The sequence below is a fragment of the Trichosurus vulpecula genome, chromosome 8 (assembly GCF_011100635.1).
Source record: "Trichosurus vulpecula isolate mTriVul1 chromosome 8, mTriVul1.pri, whole genome shotgun sequence".
In the NCBI taxonomy this organism is placed as follows: domain Eukaryota; kingdom Metazoa; phylum Chordata; class Mammalia; order Diprotodontia; family Phalangeridae; genus Trichosurus; species Trichosurus vulpecula.
Window position 1 is genome coordinate 229,211,916 of NC_050580.1, and position 23,689 is coordinate 229,235,604.

Sequence of the window (23,689 nt, forward strand, 5' to 3'; positions counted from 1 at the left end):
AATTTAAGTCTGTTATTATCTCCATTAACCAATTTTAATTTCTTCTACATCTTCTATTTCATTTAAAATAAGAAAAATCATAACTTCATAAAGTCCCATTTTTTAACAAATCACATTTTAGTACTAATTATAGCCACTATTAATTAACCTTGTAACTTCTCAGCCTGTACCTTCTGTCCTCTCTTCATTGGTTGTGGAGCTAGAACATTTTTGCTTGTATTTGGAGAAACTTCAGTCTTCAGCGTATTTTCTTTTTCCTTTCCCTCCAACATGTCTAAATCTGTTGAATCATTTGGTTGCTTTTTTTTCTTCATTTCTCTAAAAATGAACAAAACAAAAACTTCTGATCTTTACTGATCCAAATCCTTTGAATCCAAAACAACTTTTTCAGCTCTGCTACAGTCAGATGGACCTGACTTTGAATCTTGTCACATCATATATTACATATATTACAACATTATTTATTGGGTAAATAATTTAATTTCTCTTAGTCTCAGTTTCCTCATCTATAAAATGGAGATGATAATAGCAATTACTCCGCAGTGTTTTTGTATCATATAAAATAAAATGTAAAGCACTTTACAAACCTTAAAATGCTGTATAAGTACTAGTATCAGTAAGACTGATGGGACTGCCATATTTGACATAAAAGTGTAGATATATTGTCAACTATTTCTAATATAACTCAAAAACCATGCAAATTGAATTTTGTGATGTGTAATACTTCAAAACAGTTTACATAACTTTCTAACTGAGGCTGTCAACACTTACATGTAAATGTCCTATCTTCTAAGTGGTCTGTCTTCCTCTACTCTTTCCCTCTTCTAATCCAATCTAATACTAAAATACCCTAAAACTTCACCTTGTATCTATGTATCAGATTATCCCGGCATGCAATGCCCTCTATCACTTGGCCCCCACCTCCATTTTCAATCTTGTTTCAAGTCCCAATTGCTCTAGCTAACCTGACAGTGATTTTTCCCTCCCAATGAATTCCTATAGTACTTTTCTAGATCACAATCCTGGGACTTTCCTAGGCTAGCCTATATTGCTACTACTGTTTTTCTACCGTCTTTATGTCCTATTTCCCCATATCAACTGAAAATTACAAGGGCAAGCACCATTATTTCCATCTTTCTATTCTCAAAAACTGGCACAGGTTTTTCCATCTAGTGGGCCCTAATATGGGTAATGATTTGCTAAAGACATACTGCCCTGACCTTCTAAGCTTATGTTATGAATCCCCTGATATTTCTAGTTCTCTTTCTACTTTGGAGCAATTGCCCACTCTTCTTCACATGATAGAGAGTACAAAAAAAGGATTTTTATAGCTTTCCTTTAATTTCTTCTGAAGTCTCTTTTACATGAAGTTCTTCCTGATTAACTCCATTTATTCTCTAGCCTAACCAATACATTCAGGAACCATCTCTCCCCTCACATACACTTGTATATTTTTTGTACATAATTATGTTAATGGAAAAGCTCCGTAAGAGGAAAAGGCCAGTATCTTTTCTTTAATATATGCTTTCTAGGGCACAGAACCTATTGTGTTGCTCATAGGTGCTCAACAGAGAAATATGACTCAACAGAACCAAAGTTCAAACCCTCCACCATCCACCATCTATCTCCACCCTCCCTGGCTTTCCTTACCTCATACTATTCTCCTTCCCTTGTTCTTCATTCTGGCCAAACTGAAGTACTGTCCATCTTCCATTCTTCTACTGTCCTCTGCTAAAACCCCTCTCCCACCTTTCAAAACTGAATTCAGATGTCACTTCTCCATCAGGACTTCCCTATTTCCTTCCCAACAACCACAGCCTTTACATTTATCCTAGTTGGGATCTCTTCACTTTCTGTTATCAAAAGTTATTTTAGTTCTTCTTTCCCTACTTCATGGAGATCATGGCCTATCTTTGTGTCCCCAACACCTGGTGCCTTACCTAGAAGTCACTCAATAAATACTTGTCAGATTGAATTTGGAACTTAGTAAGATAAGATCAATGACCATATTAATCCTAGTGATATAAAGTTTGGGTCTTAAAATAGAAAAACCTTTTATATTTAAGCATTAAAAATTAAATTGGAACATAACTATATGCCTTTTATTCTGAAACTTATAAACAAGTAATTTCAGTTTAATAAAGCTGATCTTAGAAAAGAAACAGCTGATGTGTCAGCCAAACTATCATTAGCTATAAATCAAGATGTTTGCTTTTTGAAAATACAAATTGTTTTACCTTCGTTCCTTGGCTGATAAATGCCTCCGGCCATGTAATTTACTGTCATTCTATTAAGCCAAAGAAACAAGCAAAAAAACAAACAAAAATAAACCCAATACTAATGACTTTTCAAATATTAGAAACAAAAGCAAAAACTGTTTCATGAATGCCTTTAACTCTCTCTAGTGACAAAGAAAATCACTTAAGGAAGCAAAACATATCTGATTCACAGATCTTACCTGATAATATATATGAAATTCTGCCCTAGTGACCCCCCTACCTCTTTGCCATAAGAGGGCATATTTTTCATTATCTCTTTTTCAAGATTTTCACAGGTTTTTCTATCACTCAGAGTCCCACTTAATTTTAGTGGTCTTTCCACTAATTCTGTAGTCACTGTTTATGTAGTTCTCTTGTATTCACTTCTTTAATTCTTCATTAGCACATACAAATTTTCCTATGTTTCTCTGATTTCTTCATATTCATCATTATTTACTAAATAGTGATATTCCATCATTTCAGCTACTTCCCCAAATGATGGGCACCTACTTTGTTTCTAGTTCTTTGCTACCACAAACAGTAATGCTATGACTATTTTGGTATAAAATGGGCTTTTATTTTGACTTTTCACTTTCTTGCAGTATAAACCCAACAGTGGGACTGCTAGATCAGAGAATAGGGGCAATTTATCACTTTTCTTCCATGATTCTAAATTGAAATCCAAAATGGTTGGACCACATCTCCCCAGAGCTCCCCCAATACTGGTTCCATCTCTTTTTTTTTGAATCTATTTTTATGGAATAAAGCAATCTTGAGTTGTTTTAATTTGTATTTCTTTTACTATTAGTGACCTGGATCATGTTTTCATGTGATAATTTATAATTTGCAAACCTTCTTTTGAAAATTTCAAATTCATTTATTTATTGCAGAATGGCACTCAATCTATATATTCTAAATGCAAGACTATATTAATAACATTGCTGCAAATATTTTTCCCATTCTACCCCTTTCCCATTATTTTGTCTTCACGGAATTTATCTGTTAAAATGTTTTTAGTTTTACGTAGTCAGAATCACCTATTTTATCTTTTATGGCTTCTTTCATTCCTTATCTGATTAAGATTTCTCCTCCTAACCCCTGTTATGAAAGGTACTTGGTCTCATTCTAATATTAATGGTGTGATCTTTTATATTCAGGTCACATATCCATTTTGAGCTTTTTGTCACATATGACATAACATATTTGGTCTAATCCTGATTTCTACCAAATTATTCAAAAAAATTACTTTCTTCATTTAAAAGTACATATAGTGCTATTTTCTTTAAAAAGCTCAGCAGACAACTTACCACATTGGAAGAATCTTCTCTGGCAACTATTTTCTGGAAGGATCTATGAAAGCAAGAACAAATTCAGTTACTTATCTAAATCTAAGACTAAAATTACCTTAGGTCTCAAAATAAAATGCTCCCAACATAACCTTTTCATTAATAATCCTACAAATAAACCCAGTACTTTGGCGAAATCTATGTACTACTGCTCTTTTTGATTTTCTGTACAATGCTTCTCCCCTATATTATTATTTTTCTTCACTTGGACAAGATGCTTAAGATGTATTTTAAGCTTTCTGCAAAGCCATCTGTTTTATACAGTCAATTTAGGAAATGCTAGCCTTGAGTTTGTTTCTAATTTGATCTTAGTTGAAATCAGATTTCATAAAGCATTTTCATATATACTGTATTTTTTAACTTCTACATTATATAGTTGGGTTTTTAAAACAAGGAATTGGTGGGCGGAGCCAAGATGGCAGCTGGAAAGCAGGCACTAGCATGAGCTCTCTGCCGAGTCCCTCCGAAAACCTATAAAAAATGGCTCTGAACCAATTCTAGAATGGCAGAACCCACAAAACAGCAAAGGGAAGCAGGGCTCCCGCCCAGGACAGCCTGGATGGTCTCTGGGTGAGGTTTATCCCACACGGAACTGGGAGCTGGGAGCAGAGTGGAGCAGAGCCCAGCTTGAGCGGCACGAACCAACCAGACCAGGAGCCGGGCGGAGAGGGCCCTAGCGCCCCGAATTAGTGAGCTGCAGCGGTTACCAGACTTCTCAACCCACAAACACCAAAGACAACAGAGAAGGTTAGTGGGAAAAGCTGCAGGAGTGGAAGGAGTTCACAGTTCGGCTACCAGCCCCAGGGGCAGCAGAGGTGGTGCAGCTACAGCTGCTGTTGCTTCCGGCCCCAGGCCCACCTGGTGGGAGGAATTAAGTGGCGGATCAGAGCAGGAGTGCACAGCCTGCTGAAGATTTAAGCCCAGTCCGGGATGGGGATTCTTGGGGAAGGAGCAGTGCTGGTGTGGCAGAGTTGGCACATCCCCCCCCAAACGTGGAACATAGAACTCTTTAGTCTACAAGCAGTCATACCCCACTGAAAAACTCAAGGGTCAAGTTAGTTGGTTGGGAATATGGCCAGGCAGCAAAAACACACCCAGATTCAGTCTCAGACTTTGGATTCTTTCTTTGGTGACAAAGAAGACCAAAACATACAGACAGAAAAAGTTAACAAAGTCAAAGAGCCTACAACAGAAACCTCCAAGAAAAACAGGAACTGGTCCCAGGCCATGGAAGAGCTCAAAAAGGATTTGGAAAAGCAAGTTAGAGAAGTAGAGGAAAAATTGGGAAGAGAAATGAGAAGGATGCAAGAAAACCATGAAAAACTAGTCAATGACTTGCTAAAGGAGACCCAAAAATATACTGAAAAATACACTGAAGAAAACAACACCTTAAAAAATAGACTAACTCAAATGGCAAAAGAGCTCCAAAAAGCCAATAAAGAGAAGAAAGCCATGAAAAGCCATGATCAAAAAAAAGAGCCTAGATATCATCTTTCAAGAAATTATCAAGGAGAACTGCCCTGATATTCTAGAGCCACAGGGCAAAATAGAAATTGAAAGAATCCATTGATCGCCTCCTCAAATAGATCCCAAAAAGAAATCTAGGAATATTGTTGCCAAATTCCAGAGCTCCCAGATCAAGGAGGAAATACTGCAAGCAGTCAGAAAGAAACAATTTGAGTATTGTGGAAACCCAATCAGAATAACCCAAGATCTGGCAGCTTCTGCATTAAGAGAGTGAAGGGCTTGGAATACAACATTCCGGAGGTCAATGGAGCTAGGATTAAAACCAAGAATCACCTACCCAGCAAAACTGAGTATCATGTTCCAAGGCAAAATATGGACTTTCAATAAAATAGAGGACTTTCAAGCTTTCTCAGTGAAAAGACCAGAACTGAATATAAAATTTGACTTTCAAACACAAGAATCAAGAGAAGCATGAAAAGGTAATCAAGAAAAAGAACAAGAAAAAGAAATTGCAAGGGACTTACTAAAGTTGAACTGTTTTGTTTACATTCCTACATGGAAAGATGACATGTATGATTCATGAGACCTCAGTATTAGGGTGGCTGAAGGGAATATGCATATATATACATATATATATATATATGTTTATGTATATATATAAGTGAATGTGTATGTATGTATATATCTATGTGTGTGTGTATAGAGAGAGAGCAGACACAGCGTGAGTCGAAGATGAAGGGAAGATATCTAAAAGAAATAATATCAAATTAAGGGATGAGAGAGGAACATACTGAGAGAGGGAGATAGGGAGAGATAGAATGGTGTGGATTACCTCACATAAAGGTAGCAAGAGGAAGCAGTTCTGTGGGAGGAGGGGAGAGGGCAGGTGAGGGGGGAATGAGTGAACCTTGCTCTCATCACATTTGACCTGAGGAGGGAATACCATACATACCCAATTGGGTATCTTACCCCACAGGAAAGAAGAGGGAGCAAGATAAAAAAAAAGGGGGGGGATGATGGAGGGGAGGGCAGATGGGGATGGAGGTAATCAAAAACAAACACTTTCGAAAGCGGACAGGGTCAAGGGAGAAAATTCAATAAAGGGGGATGGGTGGGGAAGGAGCAAAATATAGTCAGTCTTTCACAACTGGATATTGTGAAAGGGTTATACATAATGATACACATGTGGCCTATGTTGAATTGCTTGACTTCTCAGGGCGGGTGGGTGGGAAAGGAAGAGGGGAGAGAATTTGGAACTCAAAGTTTTAAAAACAGATGTTCAAAACAAAAAAAAAGTTTTTGCATGCAACTAGAAAATAACATACACAGGCGGTAATGGGGCATAGAAATTTATCTTGCCCTACAAGAAAGGAAGGGAAAAGGGGATGGGAGGGGAGTGGGGTGACAGAAGGGAGGGCTGACTGGGGAACAGGGCAACCAGAATATACGCCATCTTGGAGTGGGGGGGAGGGCAGAAATGGGGAGAAAATTTGTAATTCAAACTCTTGTGAAAATCAATGCTGAAAACTGAATATGTTAAATAAATTTAAATTAAAACAAGGAATTATCCTGTAAAATGGTATAATTGTTATGGAAGTCAATGTAGAATTATGAAAATAAAATGACTAAGATGTCTATAACCCTTGAATCAGAGACTCCATTACTAGCCTTATAATCTTATCTAATAAGAAAATTCCCACATACACCAAAATATTAACAGTAGCACTTTTTGTGATAGCAAAAAATTGGAAACAAAGTAGATGTCCTTTGGGGAATGACTAAACAAATTGTGGTACATGAATATAATGGAATATTACTGTCCTGTAAAATAGTACATATGTGATGAATACAGAAAAATATGGATTTACATGAACTGATGGAGAGGGAAATAAGCAGGACCAAGAAAACAATATACACAATAACTATGACAATGTAAACAGAAAGAACAATCACATACCAAAAAAAAGAAAATCAAATGTGAATTTAACAAAATTATAAAGATCAAACATGATTTGAATGAACACATATGAGAAGACAACCCAAATCCACCCCTTCATGGAGATGAGAGGTCCACAGATGTTACACATAACACTTTTTCAGACAGGTTCAAGGTACCAACCAGTTGTACTAATTTTTTTCTCTTTAAAGAAATATTACTTGTTATATGGCGAAGTTCTCTGGGAAGGTGAAGGAACAATACTGGGGAACACTATGATGATATAAGAAACAAATGACATCAATTAAAACTGATTTTAAAAAGTAAACAAACAAGAAATTATCATCTAGTTCCTAATAAACAGATCAGGGTGGAGGTAGGCTCAACCTTTTGGTTATCTTTCTATATTATCACCAGCCCTAATTTACTACATAAAACTTCACATTCTCCATTTTCCTTCTGAATTACCTTTGAGATTGAAGGTGGGATAGATCAATCGTAGTATCTGGGTAACTTAATGACACTTCGGATTCATCCTTCCTTTTATTTGCTGTCTCCTGACCTGTTTTCATCCTTCTTTGAGATTCTTCGTCGTCATCATTGTCGTCATAGTCATCATCGTCATCACCATCAGAACTCTCTTCTTGTGCTGATCCTTCTTTCAGTCTGTTTTTATCATTCTGAATGGCAATGACGTCTTGATCAATATGAGATCTTACTTCTCTTTCATCTAGACTTTCAAAAGTCTCTTCTCGATCCTCTTCACTGCTGCTATTATCATCATCTGCATCAGAATAATAATAAAAGTTAAAGTTAGAATATCACAACAAAGTAGACTGGATAAAGAAGCCAGTCTACCAGGACAAATTTTTCCCCCAATTTTATCAGTAACTTTTGTTTTCCTACGAACTATTTCCCTTTAACCTGCTCCCCCAATAGAGACTTCCCTTAAAACAAAGATCACTTAAGCAAAACCATTAAGACATAGTGACCATATTTGCTAACAAATACCACACTCCATATCTGTGGTCCACCACCTCTCTCTTGAAGAAGAGAAGTGGGTTTCAACATCAGTTCTCTGGAACTGAGATTGGTCTTTATGATTAAATAACATTTTGAATCCTGGAAGTTTTGAGGAGCAGGAAGCTACTAAAAAATGCTTTTTGGCCCTAAAGGCAGATGACTCAGGCTACCACTCAAAGGCTCAATGGTCAGCTGACTATGGGCAGTCTCATGCAATTTCTAGTATATGACTCATAACTTCTATTCATTGAGTATTTTCACAAAAAAAGAACAAAACAAATAAATGTGTAAGTTTACTTTTGTAGTTTGTACATTGCTCAACCAAATGAAGTAATGCTAGTTACTACTCAGGGTTAGAGAATAACTACAAAAATAACTACAAAAATAACTACAAAAATTAGAAACCCAAGGGATAGCCTGGTAGAAGAAGGAAGGGAAGGAGGGAGGAATCACAGGAGGAGGACCTGTGATGCCACAGGAATGGGAATTCTCAACTCAGGTAACTACCTCTACCAATATATATCAGAAAAGTAAAGAGTTACTTAGGGCACTGAAAGATTAAATAACTTGTCCTGGATCACAAAGCCACTGAAGTTGGACATGAACACAGTTCTTCCTGCCTCTGAAGCCTGCTCACTATCTACTATACCATAGTTTCTCATATTTTTTGCACATTTCCCATACAAATATTATGCAAAATGTATATGTAGAGTCTACATCAGATTGTATGCCATCTTGGGGAGGGGAGGGAGGTGGAGAAAATTTTAAATTTTAACACTTAAAACTTAAATTTAAAATTTAAACTTATGGAAGTAAATGTTAAAACAAAAATAAATTAATTTATGAAAAAATCTTATCTATAGGGAATTAAGCTAATTTGTCTTAATTAATACGATACCACTTGAATTGGGGCAAATAAATCAAATCAAAATCTCAAATGACAAGCTAAAAGGATATGCAATTTCCTCAACATAGGGAAGTTGAGAATGTGAGAAATGCAGATCACAATTCAGCTATAAGTGACTTAGTACAAAAGTCCTATGGAGTGCTGGTGGCCCATAGGAAAAGGAACTTGCCTAGGGTAACAAAACTAGTCAGAGATGAAATTTGGACCAAAGTCTTCTTGATTCTAAACCCAGCACTCCAACCATTTTACAACATAGACTCTACAATAACAAACTACACTTACTGTAAATTCATTTGTGCATAATTTATAATAATTACATTTTGTGTGTATATATATATATACATATATATACATATATATATACACGTAACAATTACATAATTACAAAAATTAATCACAAAATTAAGTACTAGTTTTATATATTTCTAAATTATCTTTGTTCAATCTTTAATTCCACCTTTGCTCAAATTATTTTTTTACTATTTTAGCAGATAATTAAATCTACTATAAATATTAGCTTTAGTTATAGTCTGAAGTAAACAGTTTCTAGTTTGAGAATGACAAACATTAAGTGCCTACTATGTGCAAGGCACTGCAGCTACAAAGCCAAAAGGAAATCAAAATTCAGAATAGTTAATGATCTAGGAAAACAATCATATTTGTTCAAATTATACTAAATGAAATTTATTCTTTTAATTAAAATACATTTTTAGAGATTTACTGAGATAACAACCACTACTTATCAAATTTGATAAAATCCATGAAATACCTAGTGGCTCCATTTCTTCTGAAATTAGCTTGCTAGTGCTGCTAGCCACTGTCTCCAAATCTTCATCTTGAATTCTGACTTTCCGTTCTCCTCGATGTCTCCAAACACATGGTTCGTCTACCTAGAGTATCAATTTTCACTTAAGTGATTTTTGTCTAAGTTTCTAATGAAATATAAGAAAAGAAAAAATAACTAGGGAAATGAAGAGTACCTTAAACAGGAAACTAAACCCCATCATAAGATAGGAGGGAGGAAGAAAATTCTTCTTTCCTAAAAAAGAAAACGTGCATCTCTGCTTATAAAAAGTTTCTATATGTCTTATGTTTGCAAAATATACAAAATTAGTGGCTTCACATATTTCACTACATGACAAATTAAATAGAAATATATGCTATTCAAGATTTATTTATTATGTATAATGAACAGTTAGTGGGCAGTAGAAGTACATGGCTGTCCTCAGTTTAACATCTGTCACATCTTAAAACAATGAACGTGCTTTCAACAGTCTCTTCTATTGTAATTTCATACCACATAGCCATATTGGACCAAATGGACCACCTAAAATCACAAATGGATTTGAAGACGCAAATCTTCCCCCAAAAGTGGCAAAACTGTCCCTATTTACAACAAAGATCACGCGATACTATTCGATGCTATTGAATACCATCAAATAGATTCCTAAAACATCTACACCCTCCACAACCCATAAGTGGAAATGAAGAGATATATCATTAAGTCCTTACCTCTTATCATAAAGCTTCCTGTTGTCAAATATTCTCCAGTTGGTGCTGTTTTAGACACCTGAAAAGCAACATTAGATTCAATTAACTTGAGAATGATTGAGTGAATGAGTGAAAAACTTAACCTTGAAGGGGAGTGGATGTGAACAAGCATTTATTAAACACCTATTATGTGCTAGTCACTGTGCTAAACCCCTTACAATTATTATCTCACTTGATCCTCACAACAACACTTTGTTGAGTGCTATTTTTGTCCCCATTTTAGAGTTGAGAAAATTGAGCCAGACAAAGATTAAGTGACCTGCCAGGATCACATAGCTGGTTAAGTGACTGGGGCCAGATTTAATCCTCAGAATTCCTGATTCCAAGCCCAGTGCAGTGCTCTATTGACTGTACCAGTTTCAATTCAAGAACCTTATTTTTAATTTTATTTTTAGTTAAGTGTATTGGTAATTAAGGTGGGACTTCTTTACTGTTTTAGAATGCTAAATTAATTGTCTTTGATTGAGCCTTACTAGGTGCAAAGCCCCAGGCCCACACCCTTTTGCTAACTAGGTATAAATCCTTTATGCCCTGAACAGAGCATAAAAGCCCAAAGGTTGGCATTCTGTCTGGGCTCTCACTCACTGGAAGAGTGGTGTGGGACTCTGGGCAAGCCGTTGTTAGGAGCTCCCTGGCTTGTGAACCCAGATGCTGATGGTTTCCTGGTAACTAAGAATTGTGATTTGTTCTGTTTATATTGTGTGTGTTTGTAATTTATATTTGCTCTGAAGTTCAGGTTGCTGGCTTTTCCTCCTGAACTAAGTGAATGATATTTGCATGTGTGATTAAAGTAAGACTGTTAGCCCCTTAACATTGCTTTCCTTAGTAAAGCAGATCAAAGAACCTCTGCTGGCAGCTCTTGTTGCTGGTCTTGTTGAGTCTTACACCCCACAACAGCTACTAGCCAAATTGTTGTCACATTAAGCTATCAAAAACATTGAACTCTAAGACAGATTAGTGGCTGAACATGTATATGAAAGAAAGGAAGAAGGGAAGAAGAGAAGATTTTCTAAATCTTCGGCTGTTAAGAATAATTCTCTATAAAAATTAATAAACTAGAAATTTAGTGCAAAAAATAAATAACTACAAAATTGTAATAGTTGAGGTAGAAAATATGAGTATTCTAACATAGAATTAATTTTCTGTAATTGGCATATAACAATACAGGGTTTACAATAATTAAAATGGCTATAAGCTCGTTGAAAAAAGCAATATTAACAATTATACTTATCAGTCAACCTTTTCAAGTATTTTGCAAAAGTATTTAGACTATCATTAATGATGGCATTTGAGGCAGCTGGTGGGTGATGCACTGGATATTGTGTTGGTCCTGAAGCCCATGAGAGCTGAGTTCAAATTTGGCTTCAGCTATGTGACTCTGGGCAAATCAGTTAATCTGTTTGCCTTATTTTCCTCAACTGCAAAATGGGGAAAATAATAGCACCTACCTTATATTTGTTAAACATAGTACAGTGTCTGGCACATAGTAGGCACAATATAAATGTTTGTTCTCTTCCCCTCTACCTTCTCCAAATGATTTTTTTTTAAAAAATGTGTCAAGAATCTTTTATTTCAGCAGTCACATATCCCTAAGTCTTAGATGGTTGTCTGAGGCCACAAGATGTTAAATGATTTGCTCATTGGGAACACAGTGTCAGAGGCAAAATTTGAGGCAGGTTTAGTCATACATGTACTTGGTACTATCTTTCATGCCTTTTAAAATTGCTGTTCCTTTTAAATATGTAATAAAGTAATCATGTAACTTTCTTTTTTCCCCCTTTTTTCCTTCTCTCCCTCCCTGCCCCACCACCCTAGAGATGGCTACCATTAGACACAAGTATGTATGTGTATATACATGTATAGATATGTATGTATATGTATGTGTGTGTACATACACACATGTAAAATCATTCTAGAAGTACTTCTATTTATCAGTTCTCTGGATGCTGATAGTGTCATCCCTTACAGGTCCTTTGTAGTTAATATGAGTCTCTATAATAGTCAAAATGACTTAGTCACTCAAAATTGTTCTTAAAACAATACTGCTATTACTGTATACAACATTTTCTTGGTTTTGCTCATTTTGCTCTTCACTACTTCATGCAAGTCTATACATTTTTTTCTAAGATCATCAAGCTCATAATTTCTTATAGCAGGCATCCCCATGATTTCCAGTTCTTTGTCACCACAAAGAGAGCTGCTATAAATATTTCATAACATATAGGTTCTTTTCTTTTTTCTCTAATTATCTTTGCAAACAGACCTAGTAGTGGTATTGCTGGATCAGTGGGCATAGGCAATTTAATAATTCTTTAGGCATAATTCCAGACTGCTCTCTGAAATGGCTGGATCAGTTCACAGTTCCACCAACAGTGAATTTGTGTCCTAATTTTTCCACATCTCTTCCAACATCTGTCACTTTCTCCTTCAATCATTTTAGCTAACCTGATGTAAAATGATATCTCAAGGTTGTTTTAATTTTCATTTCTCTAATCAATAATGATTTAGAGCATTTTTTTATATGACCATAAACTGTTTTGATTTCTTGATTGGAAAACTGGCTGTCCAAATCCTTTGACCACCTATCAATTGGGAAATGACTCATATAAAATATACCCCCCCACACACACACCATATTTATGCATATATGCCTATATATATATACACACACACACACACATACACACACACACTATATATATAGTATGATTCTTAAACATTTGATATTTATTGTATATTTTCATTTTCAGGCAACTGTATTTAATGCTTTACGGTTCGCAAAGTACTTTACAAGTATTACCTCATTTAATTTACACAACAATCTTGTAAGGTAGGTGCTCTTAATGTTACAATTTTCCAGAAAAGGAAATCTGAAGCTAAGAGACTGAATGGCTTCACCAGGAGCACACAGCTGGTAAATGTCTGATACAGGATTTGAACTTTTCCTGACTATAATTCTAGCTTTCTATCCACTGCACCACCTAGCAGTCCCAATTTTGAGACTATATGATCAAATAAAAGATCATTAACCTTGTTTCTATAATGTCAAGGAAGGACTCTATCCAGTAAGTAACGGACTGTGATGATTCCCAATAATTCAAGTATTCTATCTTTCAATACTGTTCTCCCTGAATTTAGTTGTGGTTATTTACATACTCATTTTCATATTACTTACACATACTAATTTTTACTTTTAAGGCAAAGCACAAGCTCCCATTACCTGATGATGATACACCCACCAAGCACTGGTAATAACTCGAGCATCCCAAGCAGCACTGTAACACAATGCCATTGTGCCAGCTTCTGTCAAAGTCCGTGGTGGGATTGATTCTCCTACAACAATAATGTCACAACTGTTGAGCTACCTAACTGTGCTTTTTTTTCAGATACTAGGATAATAAAATCAACTCACTTCTTGTGAAATATACCCAAATACTAAGAAGGGATATGAACATTAATGGCACTTCTACTTATACACCTCAAAATGCTAACCTTATTGCAATTAAAACATTCATCTTGTATGGGCTTTAAAACAGGGTCATTTAATTGGGGTTGTGGGTGGGTGGGGTGGGAAATAACAGTATTGATGTCAGAAACAAAAAGGGCCATTGAAACTTTTTTTTTAAAATGTACAGAACAGAAGATAGTTTAGAAGGAAGCACAGACAATAGTACAGCTTTGAAAGTATTATGTGGAACTTTAAACAATGAAATGGAGATTCATGGTCTCATATATAATTCTACTTTTTTGCTCTACTGTGTATATAAAAATGCTATTTTTTAGTGTTTAAGTTAAAAAAATTTTAGCTTATAAAAATAAAATGTCTATTTAAAATTGACACTCCTACATAATTAGTCATATAGCAACATGTTCTCATATGTAACTTCAATTTAATTCTCGAATCTGAAAAATAAAATCATCATAACTTCTATACTTTTTGTAAGCCATAAGACTTAGAAATAGTAATAGGAAAAATTCTAGATTCATCAAAATAAAATGAAAGAGAGAATTAATGAATGGAAAGCATTTACTATGTGCATAATATATGCTAAAGAATGAAGACATGAATACAAAAATGATATAGTGCCCGTCTTTAAGGAGCTTATGTGGGAAAGACAACACATATAGGGGAGAAGTGGTTAAGAAAGGGAGTTATGATCTAAAAAGTCACAAACACAGGGAGTGGAACAATAGGGCAGTCCATTAATACACCTTTTTCAGAGGCAATGGTAGTGGTAATTTGATTTCAGTCCTCAGAGTATTAAGTGGAAGGCTGGAAAGAGGGTGAGGAGAGAGGAGAAAAGTAAGCACAGTAGGGCCCAACAAGGCTATTGTCAAAGTGAGTATACATGGTCCCAGAGACAGCAAAGCAGAGTTGGTTGGCTCCACCCAGGCAAGACCTCTGATAGTCCTGTCTGCATGATGGAACAGCAGTGGCAAGCCTGGCAGGGCAGAAAATGACAAGGGTGAAGTTGAGGATGCATGATGCTTGGTCCCAGAGAATGCAGAGCTTAGCTTTTCCAAGGCACAGAGGAAATGAAAAACAGAATACAATAATATATTCCTTATTATATGAAACTTCTGTAATTCAGAATTATCATTTATCTTCTTAAAAGAGATCTAAAGTGTTACCTGTTGGATTCTTAATTACACAGCTTGTTGCGCCATGAAGATCAGCATGAACGTAAATATCTCCTTTAAAAAAATAAAAAAGGAACATCTATCACAATGGACATAAGTTCTAAGTATAAAGAGACTGCTCCAAATTTCAGCACTGAAAACTTGAACAAAATCATGATTTTTTTCTATCAGGAAACCAATTAGAATAAATCTCAATAAGTAGGTCATTGGCAATCAGATTATGAGGACTCTGGTAGACTGAAATTGATTTTGCTAATACAGAAGAATCCGATCTTCCACAAGTCAGTGCAATTCGTTATGGAACAATTTCTATCTATATGGTCGAGAGATCCCAGCTTTTGTCATCTGGTATCAAAAAGACCCTGAACAAAGCATTTAACCTTACTGACCTTAGTTTTCCTCATGACAGGGTTGGACTAGATACTCTCTAGAGTTCCTTTCACCTCTAAATCCTATAGGTTTCATTTTGTTTTTACCAATTTGATATTTGAAAGAATACAAGATGAAGAAAAAAGCTTTTATGGTCAAGATTTAAAAAACTTCAAAACTTTAACATGGATTTTACAAACCTGGTGTCAAATATCTCTTCACAATCATTTCATTTTGTTGTTGGTCTCTTCCACCTATTATGAGATAGTTCTCAGAGCTAATAAACCATAAAAACTTCTCAAACCTGTCAAATCAGGAAAAAAAAATTAGCTAGCACATGTTTTTTTCTCTTTCCCTATGAGATTTTTGGGCAGTGAGGTAGTACTGTAGATAGCATGCTGGGCCTGGAATCAGGAAGACTCATCTTTCTGAGCTCAGACATTGGCTGTGTGGCCCTGGGCAAGTCACTTAACCCTGTTTGCTTCAGTTTCCTCATCTGTAAAATGAGCAGGAGAAGGAAATGGCAAACTATTCAAGGATCTTTGCCAACAAAACCTCAATGAAGAATCATGAAGAGTCAGAAACAACTGAAAAACAACTCAACAACAACAACAGATCTTTAAAATTTCCAAGTTGCTTGAATTTCCTTTTCAAAATAATTTTCATCATGAAGACCCAAAAGTTTAACCTGGAAACAAAAAAAGAAAAACCAGTTGATGGTCTCGTGTGACCATTTTCATACACTGCCTAAAATCTACATAACAAATCATTTTATCCTATCCTAAACTGGCAATTTCAACAGAGAATAAAAAAGAATAATTCCCTCATCCCTTAATGGTAGACCCAATCAAAGTCAAAGAAGAGGAAAAATGATTAGTCATATAGAAAACAAAAAACTGCTTCTATAGTTATTTACTGTAATTTGCTAATTGACTGTTCAGTTCAAAAACGATTTCATGAGCACCGTTACGAAGACCTATAAAATATAAATATTGATCTTTCATTGAGGAGCTGGATAGGCTATGCCCCAACTCAGAAGAACAATTGATTTTCTTATTCTGAGGCTAATAAAAGCTTGGAAAAATTATGGACATTACTAAATGCCCCTCCAACCCCAAAAAAGGTGATTTAGAAAAATATCAATCATGATGGAAATGTGAATTGGTTCAATCATTTTGAAAAAATGTTTAGAGTTACACCCCCAAAGTCACTAAATAGTGTATATCCTTTGACCCAACAACATCACTAATAAATTAAAGAATAAGGAAAAATTCACATGTGTAAAAAATGTTTATAAGCAATTCTTTTTGTAGGGGCATAGGATTAGAAGTTAAAAAGGAAGGGGTGTCCATTATTTGGGGAATGACTGAACAAATCATGGTATAAGAACATAACAGAATATTATTCTGTTGTAAGAAATTGTTACAATGACTACTTCAGAAAAGAAAGCTGGGAAAACTGGTATGAACAACTGTAAAGTAAAGTAAGCACAACCAGGAACTACCAGGAAAACAGCGCAACAGTGATAAGAGAATAAAGGCAAACAACTTTGAAAGACTGAAGAGCTCTGATCAATGCAACAATAACTAGATTCCACAGGACTGATGAGGAAGCGTGCTACCCACGAGAAAGGTAAAGGCCTTTCAAGATGCAGATTGAGACGCACATTTCTAGACACAGCCAATGTGGGAATCTGTTTTGCTTAACTATGCATATTTTGTTACAACAGTTTAGTTTTGCTTTTTTTTTCAATGAGGGGGAGGGAGATGGGAGACAAAATAAATGGTTTTTAATGGAAATGAAAATTAAAAAAAAACATATCAGTAACTACTGACCAGTGCACATATTTACACATCCTTAAAAATCTTTATGAGACTCGATACATAAATTTATTGAGGACATTCTTGATAAAGGCGTCAGAAGAGCACAGACAGGCTTTAGCAAAAAATACTCTAGTTGACCACATCTTTGCAAACAACTGACTGAAACGTGCAAAGAGTACAAAATAGTACTGTGTTTATTTTAGATTGATTACAAAGAAGCATTTCACCTTGTTCATTTTTTATTTTGTAAATATTCCGCTTTTCAGCTTTTTAATCAGATTGGCTAAAGATTTATCAATAATGTTACTCATTTCAAAGAATCAGCTTTCAGGGTTTTTTGCTGTTTTTTAAAATCAGTTTTACAGGTCTTTTGATTTCCAATTATTAACTGTGTAACCAGAGTCCAGTCACTTAATTTTCCTGAGCCTCAGGTTTCTCATCTGTAGAGTGGGGATAAAAATAGTAGTTATTTCACATGGTTATTATGAGGATCAACATGAGACAATATATGTAAGATGCTTCACAAACCTTTAATTTTCATGGTTTTCCCTTTTTGTGTTTATTTGTTTCATTTGTTGATTTCTAACTATTCTGTTCATTAATTCTTTTTCCTACTTTATTAATGGATACTTTGGGGATATAATTTTTCTTCTGAAGACTAGCTACATTCCAGAAATTCTGATATTCCGTTTTTTTTATTATTTTTCACCAAGTTATTGTTTTTATGACATCTTCTGAACTACTTAAGAAAAACATTGTCTGTAACTCTGAACAACAACAATAATTACTGAATACAAGGATAGAAATTAATGGTATGATGTCAGCTTGAAAGGGGGTGTTTACTGGAGTGAGCCTAGGAGTCCTCCTTAGGCTTGTTGCTGTCATTTTCATCAGTGGTTTAGATGAAAGCATAGATGACTTGCTGGTCCAATATGTACATGACACAAACAACTAACAATAGATGGCAAAGTCCTGACCTAGAAAGATCTCAGCAAATCAGAAGGGTCAAATCAAATCAGATTTCATAAAATGGGCATAAATATTAAGTTCTACATTTGGATAAATTGACTTCATTGAGTAGGGAAGGCAGGGCTAGGAAACAGTTTCTGTGGAAAAGTTCTAGAAGTTTCAGTGGACTAAAAACTCAATATGAGTCAAAGAAGTAAACAAACAAACACTAATGCTGCCCAAGGCTTCAGAGAAACAGCACACAGGGTACCCAAAATGAGGGAAGTAGACAGTTCCACTCTACTCCTCCCTGCTTCAGGATACATCTGAAGTAGGATCAAAGGATCACAGATTTAGAGCTTCAGGGTAAGGGCTCTTTGCTGTGTCTTTGTTCCTTCTTGACAGGCTGGTGAAGTCTATGGAGCCCTTCTCAGAATAAAGCTTAAGGGCATAAAATAGCATACACAGGATTATTAAAAAAAAATTATACTGAAATACAATTGTGTGTGTATGTAAATGTAAAAACCCAAGTTTATGAACTCCAGGTTAAGCATCTCTGATCGAGTGACTAGATGGTCCTTCCAGCTTTCAATCTATCTCCTCCTCCAGGCAAGGCCTGACAAGGTAGGAGTTGAGTGCACCTCTTACTTTCTCCATTCTGGATGCTGAGTGTGCCTCTCAATGAAACCTATGGCAATAGCCAATTTTTTTTGGCCGCCATGACATATTTACCTTTTAGTCCATTGAAAATTCCCAGGTATTTTCCACAAGAGCTGGTTTTTAGCCCTGCTTCCCTACTCTGCAGTCCAACCCTACTTGACAGATGAAGAAAGTGAGGACCAAAGGGGTTAAGTGATGTGCCCAATGCCACAGGTTGTGTCAGAGATGGGGTTTAATAGAGGTCACTGACTCAAATCCACCACTCTTTTCATTGCACTATACTTCAGTTCTAGGTAATACGTTGTAAGAAAAACACAGACAAACTGGGGTCCGCCAAGAGAAAGGAGACCAAGATATGAGAAGGAGCAATTATAGGGTCTAGGTGTGTTGGAGGGAATGGAACACAGCAGCTGTCTTTGACTAGAAGAGGGATTAGCACTTCACACAATGTGAAAGCTGGAAGGGACCTCAGCACCCACCTGTACAGAAAAGAATTCTCCCTGTAGAACACCCAATAAGTGGTATCAGATTTTTTTTCTGGGTTCCAAGAGGGCAGAATTAGGAAGCAGATTTCTATTTAATACAAGGTAAAACTTCCTAAAATTTAAAGTAATTCAAAAGTGAAATGGTAAATTAGGAGCACTCACAGTGGGAATGAAGATTCCCTGGGTTCAAGGAATTTTAAAAGAAGAGAAAAACTTCACTGGTTTCTTATATCATTTTAATTCCTTCATTTGGTGGCAAATGATTCTCCAAATGAGTGGAAAAGCTAAGAAATACAAAATAAATCCACTCACCAATACACTTTCCTTGCTTTCTGAATGGTGGTAACCATCTGAACTTCTTTGAGGGTTTGCTTTGTTTTCTTTTCCGCCGATTTGAATGCCTATGAAAGAAGAAAATCATTTTAGAAGAAGTAAGTTACAAAAAAGAGCTAATTGTAAAACCTAAATAATAATTAATGAAAGAAACTTATAATCAGAGAATCACAGAATTTTAAAGTTGCAAGGGACAGACTATGGAGACCTACCATCACTACCTTATTTTGTAGAAAAGGAACAAAGATCTTGAGAAATAAATTAATTTACCCAAAGTCATCCAAATCTAGGTCTCAAATCTAGGACCAGAATCCAGGTCTCCTGACTCTCAGTGCTCTTTCAATTATACCTTGTCTACATATATAATAGTAAATAGAAAAGACACAAAAAAAGAGAAGGGAAGAAGGAATTCATTGAGGCCATTAAAGTATCAGAGAGGGGGAAAATTAACAGAATCAGTACCTTCTCAGCAGCTTCAACTGTTTTTTGTGTTTTCCTGGCAGCATGTCTCTTATGGTCATAATATCTGCAATAACATAAATTTACCTTAAAATCCAAATCTCATGACTTATATGCATACATATATAGATAGACATCTATATCTATCTATATAAAATGTGAGGTAAAAATTAAGCAAATAAACAAATACCTTGGCTGAAATGAATGTTTAAAATAGGAAACATATTTCCCAAATATCTCTGATATTTCATTATATAAGAAAAGTTTTACATGCTAAAAATGCCTTTTAAACTTCTTTTTGTAGTAAATAAGTCTTACTTTTTGGCATTGGCATATGCTGATAAACTGAGATCAACATCAACAAGTAATGGCTTATTTTTCTGAAGTTTCTGAAGCTGTTTGTTCTTTTGCTTTTTTTTTTTCCCTTTTGGTTCTTCTGTTTCTTCTTTCTCAATGTTAGTTTCATCTTCTTCCTCCTCCTCATCTGATACTAGGTATGGATTTCTATTGAAATTACAAATCATTTCAAAATTACATTAGTTTTTCAAATTTAAGATAATATTCTTTTATTCTTATTCAATTATAAATGCTATATGATACTTAGTTTTCAGAACCTTAAAATAACTCCAAAGCTCTATGTAAATGTAAGACATAATGAATTTTTTACAACATTGTGAATAAGTTTTGTGACAGGGTCAAATATTATCTTATTTATCCTCACAACAACCCTGGGAGTTGCTATCATTATCTCCATTTTACAGATGAGGAAACTGAGGAAGATAAAGATTAAGTGACTTGCCTAGGGTCACACAACTAATAAATGTCTGATGCAACATCTAGCAACCTGTAACTTGTAACTGCAAGTGTTCCTTCCTCACTCTGAGAAAGATAAATGAATCGCTATTGCTTGCTATAAAAAATAGACACGTATATACACATTAAAACATAGGTATATTAATAAACATAAGTAAAGACCTTGTTAGGATCTGTGTATTGAAAGCTTATTCCTCCTTCTGCCTGAAGTGTGAGTTTGCATTTCACATGTACAATCCTAAGATAAAACACCAAGGTACCTGTACAAGGCCTCTGATTGCTCTTTTGAAAGCCATGCTCCTGATATTTGCCAGGTAATTGCCATGTTCCCCTTAAGTGTTAAATATCTCTTGCTTTTTGCTTCCACCCCCAAAACAGATGAGAAGGCTTCCTCTTCTTTTTTCAATAATAATTTCATAGGCAAGTGTCCATCTCAGCCCAGTCAGCCCCTTGGTTAACATTGAGTAAATCAAGGCACATTTTGCTCTGATATATTCATCTCCCTCAATGACCCCAAAGCATAAATCTGGAAAGACATGAGATTTTTCTTATACAAACAGGGAAAGCTAGGAAGTCATCTTTGAATTGCCACATTACTCTAATTTGGGGAACTGTCATACCACTGCCCCAATCTGGACACAGATTTATAAGCCTAGAGTATCTGACTCCTATTTCCAGACAGCTGTAAAAAATATCCTTCATAAATTTCCTTTGGTGTTGGAGTGGCTATGGGAAAATAAACACACTTGTGTATTGTTGGTGGACCTGTGAAATGGTTTAGCCACTGTAGAAAGCAATTTGTATCTGTGTTCAAAAAGTTATTAAATTGTGCATATCTTTTGACTCAGCCATACTACGTCTAGTCCCTAAAAACATTTATAGCACCTTTTTTCATAGTAGCCCAAAACTGTAAATTACAGGTTGTCCTCCTTCCAGGGAATGACTAATAATAATGGTTTATGAATGTAATAGGATATGGGGTATCCCAAAAGTCTTAGCAAAGTTTCAAGCTATTAACCAAAAGTTTAGTATAGTTAAGACTTTTGGGATACTCCCTTTTATACCATAAAAATGTCAAAATAGTTTCAGAAGAAACTGGGAAGATCTTTCTGAAACGATGTAGAGTGAAATAAGCAGAACTAGATGAACAAATTATATGAAACAACATTATGTACAAAAATATTTATAGCAGCTCTTTTTGTGGTAGCAAAGAACTGGAAATTGAGGAGATGTCTATCAATCAGGGAATGGCTGAACAAGTTGTAGTATATGAATGTAACGGAATACTACTATTATGTTATAAGAAATGATGAGCAAGCAGACTTCAGAAAAATATGGACTTATATGAACTGACGCTGAGTGAAATGAGCAGAATCAGGAGAACATTATACACAGTAACCACCAGGTTGTGTGATGATTGACTCTGATAGGCTTAGCTCCTCTCAGCAATGCAAGGATCTAAGATAACTCCAAAAGACTCACGATGGTAAATGCTATCGACATGCAGAGAATTTTGAAGTCTGAATGCAGATCAAAGCATATTATATGCTCTCATTTTCTTCTATTGTTTTGTTTTGTTTCTTCTTTCTCGCAGTTTCTCTCACTAATTCTAATTTTTCTTTACATCATGACTAATGTGAAAATACGCTTAATATGAATGCATAAGTAGAGCCTATATCTGATTGCATGCTGTCTTGGGGAGGGGGGAATAAAAGGAGGGGGAGAAAATTTGAAACTCAAAATGTTATGCAAGTTAATGTTCAAAACTAAAAATAAATAAATTTTAAAAAGCCAATATTACAGAGAAAAAACTTTCAAAGACTGCAGAGCTTTGATCAATATAGTGATAAACCACAAATCCAAAGGAATGAAGAGGAAACATAATGTTCAAATCCTACCATAAAAGCAATGAACTTAAAGTGTAAAATGAACCATATATTTTTTGGACATGGCCAATATAGGAATTAGTTTTGCTGAACTTACTTGCTATGAGCTTGGTTTTTTAAAATTATTCAGTGAGGGTGAGGGTACACTTGAAGAGAGGAATAACAAATGCTTGAAAAAACTGAATTTCCTTTTGACAGTGAGTACTCTGCATGAGTTTCCTTTTCCCCTCAAATTATCAAATGAAGGAACTGCTATGAATGAGAGAAACTGATCATGACTCCTACTCATTTTTAAATTCCTCAAATCCAGGTAGTTCTTATTCCAACTGTTGCAGTGAGTGGTCCTCATTTACATTTTCAAATTACAAACAAAAGCAGATAGAGAAATGAATACACCAGGTAAAAAGGTAGGAAAAAAGTTATTTTGGGTCAAAGATGATCAAAAATAGGTAAAGTAGCCATTTTTCTCATTACCATACTTACTTTACATACATACTTACTTTAGCAGCATTGTGACATGATTGGTTTGCAGCTTCAGTTCTCTGATTGCATTTGCAACAGTATCTCCCTGAGCTTGGGCTTCTTTTACAATTAACCCAATTTCTGTCCAGTCTATCTGGTTGGCTAAAGCACTCCGAACTACTTGGATGGCTCTATCAACTATGTATAGATTCATTTCTATGAGTTCTCCTTTGATTTTATCAATTTCCTTAAGAAATAAAGAAAAAAAATTACTACAATGCCAATTAAATGTACCCTTTGAAAAGAAGTACTGAAGAGTGAC

At 35.4% G+C, this 23,689-nt stretch overlaps 1 protein-coding gene across 2 annotated transcripts in view; it reads right to left on the reverse strand.

The window, feature by feature from the left end:
* Positions 1–23,689, reverse strand: part of NEMF (nuclear export mediator factor) — a 58,356-nt gene that overhangs the window by 8,748 nt on the left and 25,919 nt on the right. For both annotated transcript variants that reach the window (XM_036735799.1, XM_036735798.1), the window contains exons 13-26: positions 23,406–23,614; positions 20,525–20,710; positions 20,210–20,273; positions 19,727–19,815; positions 15,699–15,802; positions 15,121–15,183; positions 13,709–13,821; positions 10,450–10,507; positions 9,918–9,976; positions 9,707–9,827; positions 7,476–7,791; positions 3,566–3,608; positions 2,238–2,287; positions 171–318 (exon numbers count right to left, since the gene is read on the reverse strand). In XM_036735799.1, the coding sequence (XP_036591694.1) occupies positions 171–318; positions 2,238–2,287; positions 3,566–3,608; positions 7,476–7,791; positions 9,707–9,827; positions 9,918–9,976; positions 10,450–10,507; positions 13,709–13,821; positions 15,121–15,183; positions 15,699–15,802; positions 19,727–19,815; positions 20,210–20,273; positions 20,525–20,710; positions 23,406–23,614 (1,623 nt within the window). The remainder of the gene's footprint in view (positions 1–170; positions 319–2,237; positions 2,288–3,565; positions 3,609–7,475; positions 7,792–9,706; positions 9,828–9,917; positions 9,977–10,449; positions 10,508–13,708; positions 13,822–15,120; positions 15,184–15,698; positions 15,803–19,726; positions 19,816–20,209; positions 20,274–20,524; positions 20,711–23,405; positions 23,615–23,689) is intronic.